The sequence below is a fragment of the Vidua macroura genome, chromosome 9, assembly GCF_024509145.1.
Source record: "Vidua macroura isolate BioBank_ID:100142 chromosome 9, ASM2450914v1, whole genome shotgun sequence".
NCBI lineage: Eukaryota > Metazoa > Chordata > Aves > Passeriformes > Viduidae > Vidua > Vidua macroura.
Genome location: NC_071579.1, coordinates 13,096,954 through 13,108,221, shown reverse-complemented (window position 1 = coordinate 13,108,221; position 11,268 = coordinate 13,096,954). Strand labels below are relative to the sequence as shown.

Here is an 11,268-nt window from a genome sequence, read left to right as displayed (position 1 = left end):
CTTGAGAGCAGACCCACTCCAGGGCAGTTCACAGAGAAATGTCTGCTGTGGATGGGACCCCATAACCTCACAGGGGGAGGACTCCTCTCCCTGAGTAGCAGAAGAGAATCTTGGTGATGAACTGACCAAAACCCCCATGCCCTGTCTCCCTGAGCTGTCAGTGGGAAGGAGGGGGGCTGGAGTGCAATAAGTGTTTTAAGGGCTTATTTTACTTCTCATTATCCATCTCTGATTCTGTTTGTAATAAACTCACTCTGCAACCTTAAGCTGAACTCCTTTTGCCCTTAAATGTTTTCTTCCAGTCCTTATCTCATTCACCCTTTGTTACATTTTTTTCTCCCTCTCCACTGCCCAGATGTGGCAGGGGAGAATGAGCAAGCAGCTGTCATGGGTGCCTGGTGTTGGGCCAGTATAAAACCATGACAGTTGTTCATACCCTGGCCTGAACTCAGTCTAATCTTGAGAGCGAGACACCTCTGAATGCTGGCAAACTCATTCATTCTCTTAATGCTGTTAGATTTCCAGTCATCTTTCAATCAGCTCCCAGTCCTTTTACCTTCCAGAGCTCCCTTTGAGGGTTTGTGTGTTATGTTTTGGTGCAGGGATTGAGAGACACAGACCACGCTATGCAAGAAAAAACATTTATTACACTAGTTTACCAGTATTTATTGGTCTCTAAGTTCCATACAAAATTTTCCACTTGAACTCCTTTGTCCCTGTTCCCTCAGTAACACAATCTTCTCGGTTATCATTCTTTTGCTAGCAATGTCCTTGTTACATTCTTTTGCCAGAGCAGTCAGAGTGACCAGGCAGGATGTCTTAACTTTTGTCCTTGCCTTGAGTTATCTTTCCCAGGGCCAAGAGGATGGCGCCAATACCCAGTTCACCTTCTGCAGCTGTCTGATTTTACACATTTTCCCCTTTTTTGTTTTTAATGTAAAGGGTTTGTGTACCCTGGTGTTAAAACAGTTTGTACCTGTAAGGCCATTATCTTATTAAGACTATTACTGCTTATCTGCTGGATACAGGATAAGATACATGCAATACAGATCACAACCAATGAAAACTTATCAAATACAATCATGTCACTGACAAAGAGACTTGTATAGGAGAACAAAAGGATAATGTCTAATTGGGAAGTGGAAATAAATGGCTACTGTTCCGAAGTTCAGCGGTTCAGGGGCTGTGCTATTTAGGCAGAAGGGAGTTAACATTACTGAAACTGAATTGATTTTAATAGCACTTAACAGAACTTAAAAGAACAGACCTTAAATTGCATAACACTTAAATTTAACTTTGTTTAAGCTTAGCAACACATAAACTTGACAGAAATTAATTTGAACAAAAATTAATCTTAAGAGAAATTAACTTATGAGTACTTAACAAAATCTTAATTTGGCAGAAGTTAAGTGCAAGAGAACTTCAAATTAACAGAAGGTAAACTTAAAATCACTTAAATTCAACAGAACTGATTTTGACCATTACTTAAACTGTACTAAATTGAAACATAACAGAATTGAAAATTAATATCACTTAAATTTAACAAAAGTCATTTTGCCTCTATCATTACAAAAAAGTTACTGGAAATCTGTCATACAACAGTTAAATATCAAGGAATAACACGTAGGTAAGCAACTATTCCGTGACCAAAATAGCAGTAGCCTGCATTTACTGGAGGGATTAAACTGCTGCAGGTAAAATTCAAGGTTATAGGACTTAGTTAATGGCTCTCAGTGAATCATCTCTCCAATAAACAATCCTGTTAAAAATCACAGCTCCCTGAAAAGACAAGGTTAATTTTAACAAATGTATTTCAATGCATGCTGCAGGCACTGTAGCAGCAGTGCGCCACAGCTTCAGCACTTCGTGCAGGGCACGATCCTGCCGTGCACCGCAGCTGATGGGCGGCTCTCGGCAGGCACCAACCGGGGGCCCGCAGGTCGGCGCTGCTGCCCGGGCGTGGGAGGAGGCGGGAGAGCTCTGACAAGCCGGGGGGTTTCGAGCCCAGGGGGCTAATACCAGCCATGGGGCCAACTGTGGGCAGGGGGAGCTCCGAGGGGCTTCCACCACTGCCAGCAATGCCGCGCACCAAACTGAGGCTCGATCCGTTCTGTGGGTTTGTTCTCAGGATCTGTGTCTTGGATCCATGCTCAGGTTCATTATCAATCTCTTTCTTAGTACTCCTGTTGTAACTGCCTACAGGTGTTTTTTAATCTCAAGGTCTCTTTCATTTAGGAAGGAGGTACAGAGTGTTTAACCCATAATGACAGTGGCTCCAATATGGAGAAATGACTGTAATATTTCTAAATTGCACTGACACTATTGGAACACCTCCCAGTACTCACAATTCCATGGTTTTTCGTCCATCGAACACCACTGATCTAACTTAATCAGCTGTGCCAGCATCTCGCTTTCCATTGGATTGTGACTCGCAAAGAAAGACCCATCTCTCATCATTCGTAGGCAGAGGGGGATGTTAAAAGCTCCTCTGCAGAGTCCTTGCCTGTTGTGAGGGGGCAACTGATTTTCTGTCTTTCTTTAAAAGTTCAGACATAAGTTCAAAGACGTGTTTTTCTTCTGAAGACATATTAGTGCCCATGTCCCCCACGGGTCACCATCCAAACCTGAAGGGATGGATGCCGGCTGGCTCCTGCTTCCTTTCAGCAGCACTTCAGTTCTGTGGGGCATCCCCGCTGGACGGCCAGAGAGGCAAAATCTCGTTCCTCACACGGGACACCATTCGCGGGGGTTGAGAGACACGGACCATGCTATGCAAGCAAAGCTGTTTGTTGCATCAGTTTACCAGTACTCATAGGTCTCCAAATTCTGTACTTGAACTCCTTTGTCCCTGTTCCCTCAGTAACACAATCTTCTCGGTTATCATTCTTTCGCCAGCAATGTCCTTGTTACATTTTTTTTTCAGAGTGGTCAGAGTGACCAGGCAGGATGTCTTAACTTTTGTCCTTTCCTTGAGTTTATCTCTCCCAGGGCCAAGAGGATGGTGGCACTACCCTGTTCAGCCTCTGCACCTGTCTGATTTTCCACATTTTGGAATACTTCTGATAAAGTATCTTTGTTCATGTGATTTGGAAAGAGTGCAATTCTGGATTTGGGTGCACTGCTCCTGGACCACTTGGTTGATGATGGTGTGTAATCATTGTGAAAATGTATTTTATCTTCACCTGTTGGGTTATTCAGGAGAAAAAACAAACCAAATGAATGGTATTGAGCTAGCTATCTAAATAATAACTGATAGCACTGATCCATGAGAATTTTGACACCTGCTACAGGAACGTTGTCATCTTGCAGGCACATAAGTAGCCAGTGAAGAGACCACAGCCTTACACTGAAGGCACCATGCAAGTCCTTCTCCTCCTCCTTGCAGCTGCAGGGCTTTGTTGGGGGCAGTACAACCCCAACACTTTCCCTAAGAGAACCTCTATTGTGCATCTCTTTGAATGGCGCTGGCAGGATATTGCTCAGGAATGTGAACGCTACTTAGCTCCTAATGGATTTGGAGGAGTTCAGGTGAGTTGTTTCCTGTGAATAGTAGGAAAATGGCATTGTAATATTTGATTAATAAGTTATTAATAATTAAATTAATAATGCCTGAGTTGGAGACAGTCATCTCTAAGTAACTTTCCTGCTGGGGAAGGAGGTAGGAAGTAGTAACTGCTTTTAGAAGCAACCCCAACTCTGCAGGCCCCTATAGGAATGAATGATGGTGCATGTCTAGCAGATCACTTACAAAGGGGCATGCTGAAAGGCTTCTCCTGAAAGCTCAGTAGAAGGTAAAGCTCTTTACCTTCTTCTAAAGGAAGTATGGAAGCAGTGAGGTTTGGCATTACAGGTAAAAATAATTCCTGTGGCTTCAGCCCTTCCATGCACATGTCCTGGAAAGCAGACCCATGCTGGACCTGGGCAACTCACAGGAACAACCCAAAATGTCTTTCTTGCCAGTGTACAAGACAGACATCTCACAGACCTGACCTTCTGCTGTGGGAGAGAGACTGGGTTGGGTACTAACTTTCCTCTGAGGGCAGACGTCCTGAGCACAGGTTTTGCCCTTAAAATGTTGAAGTAAAACCATTTGATTTCTTATCAAAGTACATCATTTCATCTGCAGGTTTCGCCTCCAAATGAAAATATTGTCATTACTAACCCGAACAGACCCTGGTGGGAAAGATACCAGCCCATCAGCTACAAGATCTGCTCTCGATCCGGAAATGAACAGGAATTCAGAGACATGGTGACCAGATGCAACAATGTTGGAGTAAGTGCCTTGAAAATCTGTCTGATATGGCAAGAAGTGCTGTATCAGCTGAGGGAAGCTGCTGCTGTCCTCAAAGGAGGTGTAAACTGAGAAGAAACTGGAAGGGAAAATAATCAACTTAATACTGATGTGGTAAAGCCCTGGCTATCACTTCACATTTGCTACAAAACATACTGAAATGCACATATTGCTTTTCCAGGTCCGTATCTATGTGGATGCTGTTGTCAACCATATGTGTGGGGCTGCAGGTGGCTCAGGCACACATTCTACCTGTGGAAGCTATTTTAATACTGGAAAGGAAGATTTTCCAGCTGTGCCATACTCTGGCTGGGATTTCAATGATGGCAAATGTCACACTGGAAGTGGAAATGTTGAAAATTATGGTGATGCCAATCAGGTAAGTTCCCCTGGAAAAATTTTTAAATTTTTTTTTGTCGTGTTCTGTTAACTCTACAGTAAAATTAAATGGTGTAGTGCCTCACAAAACCTGTGCTTAGTCACTTGACAAGTGAATGAAGTAGTGACCATAGGTACGTGTGGCCCAAAATATTCTAAGTACCGAGGAATCAAGAACCTATGTGCAGGCGTTTGCTCCTGAAATGAGCCCTGTGTACTCAGCTCAGCCTGTGAGTTCCTTTTTATAGCTTATAAACTCAGCTGATCATGATAAGGAGCCCCCTTGGAAAGCTGACAGCAGTGCAAGGTGGTGCTGTAGTTGCACCACTTACAGGATTTTGTAGTTAGAATATGTAGCAGTTGTTTCTCAAGCTCTCCCTTCAGCCACTTTGCAACAATACATTGTAATGTTTCTGCACTTGCACTGCTTCATGTAGGGCTTGTCCTTCATGGGTTCAGGTGACTTTTGCTGTGGTAATCCCTGTAAAACATATCTCAAATCCTGGATTACAACAAGTTCAAGGTATTTCCATTACAGTGTCCACTCTGAGTTCCTTTGGACTAGACCATCATGTTTAATGTTGCAATGAACTCCTCCCCTTACCCCTGCTCTGGCTTGGATTTACCCAGAGACTGCAGTCCCTCAGGGCTCTACCTGCCCCAAGTGCAGCCATTTCTGTGAGCCATAGGCTCTTCAGGGGGACACGGCTGCTGCATGGATTTATCCACAGCCACAGGGGCTCTGAGGGGCAGCTGTTCCAGCACAGCCCTGTCCATGGGCCTCAGTGTCCCCAGAAACAGATCTGCTGCAGCACGGCCTCACCCACAGCCACTGTCCCCTCAGAAAGCAAACCTGCCCAACCTGGCCTGGCTCCTGGCTGCAGGCCCTGCAGGGTGTTCCTGCTCTGCTGTGGCTTTATCCATGGCCACACCTTCGAGGTGCTCCAGCCCAGCCTCACGAACAGCTGCTGGTGCTTCAAGCTGTGCCTGCTGCAGCACGGAGCTGGCCTCGGGCCCCGACAGAGCTGGCCTTGGGCCTTCAGGGGCGCCCCGGCTGTGGCACCGACACAGCCACAGCCACAGGCACCGACACGGCCACGGCCACAGGCACCTCAGAGGTACCTGCTCTGGTGTGGACTTTTCCACGGCCACAGGCACCGACACAGCCACGGCCACAGGCACCTCAGAGGTACCTGCTCTGGTGTGGACTTTTCCACGGCCACAGGCACCGACACAGCCACGGCCACAGGCACCTCAGATGGACCTGCTCTGGTGTGGACTTTTCCACGGCCACAGGCACCTCAGAGGTACCTGCTCTGGTGTGGACTTTTCCATGGCTACAGGCACCTCAGATGTACCTGCTCTGGTGTGGACTTTTCCATGGCCACAGGCACTTCCAGATGTACCTGCTCTGGTGTGGACTTTTCCACGGCCACAGGCACCTCAGATGTTCCTGTCCTGCCTGGACTCACGCACAGGTCACAGTCCCTGTGGCTCGAATCCACTCTGGAGTTCCAGCGTGTCCAGTCCAGCAGCACAGGAGCAGCAGCGCTGCCCCGGCCGAGTGCCAGCCCAGGCCACCGCCAGTGGCGGGATCAGAGTGTCCCAGAGCGAGGGGATCAGCAGCACAGGCTGCAGCTGCAGCCAAAGCACAAAGCAGCTGCTAATGAGCCCTAGACTCTAATGCACAGTGAGGCCAGTGAGCCCCAGGGCAAGCACAGGAGCCTGTCAATTACTAGTCAAACAGCAAAAACAGCTGTAAATTCCATCTAGCACATTAATCATAGCCATTGTTAATTTGAACCCTTTGAGTCCCACGTTGGGCACCAAAGAGGACTTGTGGTTTAGCTCAGCCAGCAGCTAAACACCACTCAGCCTCCTAGTTACAGTGGGATGGGGCAGAGAACTGGAAGAGTAAAACTGAGAAAACTCATGGATTAAGATAAAGACAGTTTAACAGGTAAAGAGAAAGCCACATACAAGAATTTATTCACCACTTCCCATTGGAAGGCAGGTGTTCAGCTGTCTCCAGGACAGTAGGGCTTTATCATGTGCAACAGTGACTTGTGAAGACAAAAGCCTTTACTCTGGATATCACTCTCTCCCTTCTTCCCAGTCCAATACAACTTCATTAACTGCCACCCCACCTCCACCCCTCCTTTGGTGTAATACACAGATACCTTTATTTTTTTCATTTCTATTGCACAGGTCCGGAACTGCCGCGTGACCGGCCTTCTGGATCTGGCCCTGGATAAGGACTACGTGCGCTCAAAGATTGCGGAGTACATGAACAATCTCATTGACATGGGTGTAGCAGGATTCCGACTTGATGCTGCCAAGCACATGTGGCCTGGGGACATAAAAGCATTTCTGGACAAACTACATAATCTAAACACTCAATGGTTTTCTGCAGGAACTAGACCTTTCATTTATCAGGAGGTAATCTCCACATTTTCTCCTTTATGCTTGCCTTTGTCTTTTGTATCTCTTTTGCCTCCTTCTTCAGAGGAACAGCAATACATCCTCATCGAACTTAGCCTAGAAGGAGCTCCCAATTTACTTAGAGCAGCCCTGCAGACATAGGTAGTTTTGATTCTTAAAAATGACTCCACAGCAGATTGTCAATCAACTTTACCCTTCCTTTCATCAGTCATGTTTTTACATGTGTCCCCCACGTCTTATTCTGACTTTGTGTCGATCTACGCAGCACAATTACAGAATTGCTTTCTTAGCTATGTAAAGCAAGAACTCATGCTAAGTTCTGTACATTGCATTGTTGGTCTTTGTAAGACAAGAAGGGATGCAGGTTTTCTTTCTTGTACCAGGTAATTGACTTGGGTACAGAGCCCATCACAGGCAGCCAGTACTTTGGAAATGGCCGAGTGACAGAATTCAAGTACGGTGCCAAACTGGGGACAGTGCTCCGCAAGTGGAACGGAGAAAAGATGGCCTACTTAAAGTAAGGATGAAGGTGCTGCAACTTCTCCAGGATTCACTGGATGCACCAATTGACAGGGTAACTTCAAGTCTGTGTTTTTGTTTAGGAACTGGGGAGAAGGCTGGGGATTTATGCCTTCCGACAGAGCCCTGGTCTTTGTGGATAATCACGACAACCAGAGAGGACACGGGGCTGGTGGAGCTTCTATTCTAACCTTCTGGGATGCCAGGTAAGGATTGCTCTTGTCTGGGTGATGCTTCTTGCTCTTGCTTGTTTGTCTGTGTGTTCTCTGGCAGGTTCCTCTGTCTCATTCCTTGTTTGTCCACCAAACAGGCTCTATAAAATGGCGGTCGGTTTCATGCTTGCCCATCCATATGGGTTCACACGTGTGATGTCAAGTTTTCGCTGGCCAAGATATTTTGAAAATGGAAAGGTGAGCTATTAATGCTGAAGATCCATCCATGGGGGTTAGGGGTGAGAACAGAGCCAGAGAATTAGTCCAGTTGATTTCAGGTTGTCAAGTGGTTTGCCTGTCCCAGGCTGGATGTAGCTGGTGCAACTTTGATGCTCCCTCTAGCTTTGCTCTCCAGAGGGGTTCTCTGCATTTTCAGTCACAAGATATAAACCTGTCTTTTTAATGACAGGACGTCAATGACTGGTATGGACCCCCAAGTAACGCAGATGGCTCCACTAAGGCCGTCACAATCAACGCAGACACGACCTGTGGCAACGACTGGGTTTGTGAACATCGCTGGCGTCAAATCAGGTAGGGCACTGGGGAGAAACAAGAAGTAAAAGCATTTTCTTGCTGCTCCATGTGGCTTTTGAGGTGTTGCAGGTGCAGTGACAGACACTGCTTGTGTTTTCAGGAACATGGTTATCTTCCGTAACGTGGTGGATGGTGAGCCTTTCTCCAACTGGTGGGACAATGGCAGCAATCAAGTGGCTTTTGGCCGTGGCAATAAAGGTTTCATCATCTTCAATAACGATAACTGGTAAGTCAATGGCAGAAATAGTTTCCCAGAGATAACAACAGCATCCCTCATCAGCAATCCAACATGAGCTTTTTGAGTGCATGCTGGGTTCTGATAGCTAAAATGGGAGTGTAGGATGGGTTGGGTCAGAAGGCTCTTGCTTTACAGTGCCCTTCAAATAGGGGAGTAAGATCATGTTCAGAAATGTTCCACACCATTTAAAATATCTGTTTTAAAACCAATGCATAAATTGTGTTTATTTTCTCAGGAATATGAATGTCAATGTGCAAACTGGACTGCCTTCTGGTACCTACTGTGATGTTATTTCTGGACAAAAGGAGAACAACAAATGTACTGGAAAGCAGGTGTTTGTTTCTGGTGATGGAAAGGCTAATTTCCAGATTAATACTGATGCTGAAGATCCATTTATTGCAATTCACGTTGATGCCAAGTTGTAATGCGGGAGAAATCTCCTCCTCTGGTCTGTGTATTCCTGTTTCCCCCATATGTTATTCCCTGCTTTTTGCGCATGAGTGACTCTCTATCAAATAATAAATGGCATTCAAATTGAAGAGTAGTGTTCTTCCCCTAATGAATTAGATGTAACATTATCGTTACCCCCTCATAACTAGTGGCGATGCAGTGGTAGGTTTTAAGGCAATGCCGCACTCCACTTCCCATGTAAGAAAAACACTGGAGAGAAAATCTAAAAAGAATCCAAGCCAGCTAAAATGGCCAAGCTAAAGTGCAGTATTTCCAGGGCTGATCCATGCACACACACTTGTATCCCAGAGCAGCCACCGTGTGGGCTGTCAGCTATGAGCAGGGCCTACGTACAGAGTCTGTCCCTTCCTTATGACAAATCAAGCCTGGGGTCTGGGTCACTGAAGGAAGCTGGGCTGTGCCAATCAGTTATTCCAGCCTGTGGCATCAGTGAAACCAGCAGGTCACCTGGTTCACAGTCAGCTTGTGCCTGGACAAAGCAAAACCGCAGCTCTTGCATCGTTTGCCCCAGCAAGCGAATGCTGCCTGTGCGGGTGCTGAAGGTGCCTGAGAACACACAATGTACCCAGGCATTGCTTCCACCTTGTGCCACTGGCTGAGGCATGGCAAATTCCTGCCTCGGGTGTGTTAGGCATCCTTATTCTCTAATATCTCAGAGAAATATGCAAACACAGTACAGGTTTGGCAGCCCTCCCAAATCCCTTGTCAGCTGTGCGAAAATGCTGAGGTAAAAGCGAGTGTGCAGGCCTTGCTTTAAGTCAGAATCTCTGCTAGGCCAAAAGTGCTGACTGCATCCCATTCTGGAGGGGAAAATGGAAGGATGTTGCTCCAGTTGAAGGTCAAGGCGCAGTTTTAGGTTTCCTTTCTGTGGTGTTGGTGGTGGATATTGGCCCTCAGTGTGCCCAAGGGCTCCAAGTGTCTGTCAGGGCAGTCTGGGTGTGGGAAGTGTTCCTGGCCCAGCACTGGACCTCCCATCTGTCTCCCTCCTTGGCTGTTGCCAGCATCTCCTGGATCCATCCACTCAGCCCCAGTGGACAGCTGAAGATCTGGGAACTCACGTGGCAGGGTGTTCGTAGCCTTTGCAAAGCGGTTATTGGCCCATGGGGGCAGGTCAGGGAGTTCTTGGGCCCCTCTGAAACTGATAGGAGCTGTCTTAAGCCCTGCATTCAGCTCTAGCCCACAGAAACTAGGATTCCATCCTCTCTTACTCAGACATTGCCCAATCCCAAATGGAATAATCAGTTCACACATCAAATTGCACATCCAAGCCCCACACCTTTTGTGGCAAATGATGGAAATGACGCACACTGATCTGAGGTGTCCATACATCAACAGGCTGAATGTGGAGAAGGTTGTCTGTGCCTGTGAACATATGTGGATCCACTTTCCAAGGATGTTGGAGTGCAATGAGCGTTTTGCTTAATGTAGGTTCACGTAGCTCTGCATTTCACAGTAGCGTGAAATAGAACATGGAGAAAACGAAATCATGAGACACTTTCTTTAGGTGTAAGTAAAACTTTGTGGGCCAAATGTTCACTGCTTTGAAAGGACCTAAATTGCATTCAGACCTTGGGTTTTGTTCTTTTTATTTCAGGATTTTGGTACGTTGCATCACAATTTGAGCACAAAGATGATGAAGAAAGCAATCGTGTCATCCAGAGCAACACCAGATCTTTCAGATAACTCACTGAACCCAGAGCTACAGTCAACCTTACTGCTGATCTCCAAGTTATCAAAAGAATGTTAGTACTAGGAAATGTTTTTCTTTATTTTTAAAATTTCTCTTGCTGCTCTTCTATTTGAAGTGATGACACTAATGGCCTTAAATTTTTATACCAGCGTTCAAAGAAAAATTGAAATTTTGTTATGAAATCATCCAATTTAAGGTAAGATATTTGCTGGGGCACATCAGGATGTCACAACAGATCTCCTGAACTGTAAAATTTTAGCATTTTTTTGTGCAATGCAATATTTAATTTTCTCTTAGAAACAGTGTTCACTTTCATAGGCCAAACTGAATTTAGCTGTGTAATTAATCTCCAATTCTAAAGATGCATTGTAAATTTACAATTATGTTAATTTTTTTCTTTTTTTTCCTATTTATTTTTCTTTTTCTCTTCCTCTTTTTTGTTTTTCAGTTTGGGTTTTTTGCTCCACCATATGGAGCATAATAGCAATCAGAA

General features: G+C 45.7%; 1 protein-coding gene across 2 annotated transcripts; it reads left to right on the top strand.

The window, feature by feature from the left end:
* Positions 1–2,741: 2,741 nt before the first annotated feature.
* LOC128811163 (pancreatic alpha-amylase) lies at positions 2,742–9,147 on the top strand. Of its 2 annotated transcripts, XM_053984515.1 has the most exons (11): positions 2,742–3,146; positions 3,310–3,528; positions 4,127–4,273; positions 4,473–4,670; positions 6,878–7,108; positions 7,495–7,628; positions 7,714–7,836; positions 7,941–8,040; positions 8,252–8,373; positions 8,477–8,602; positions 8,850–9,147. In XM_053984515.1, exons 2-11 carry the CDS (start codon positions 3,358–3,360, stop codon positions 9,037–9,039), a joined length of 1,542 nt encoding a protein of 513 aa, XP_053840490.1. In that variant the 5' UTR covers positions 2,742–3,146; positions 3,310–3,357; the 3' UTR covers positions 9,040–9,147. The 2 variants fall into 2 exon arrangements, with proteins under 2 accessions (XP_053840490.1, XP_053840489.1); XM_053984514.1 differs by having other exon boundaries at positions 2,742–3,528.
* The last annotated feature ends 2,121 nt before the right edge of the window (positions 9,148–11,268 follow it).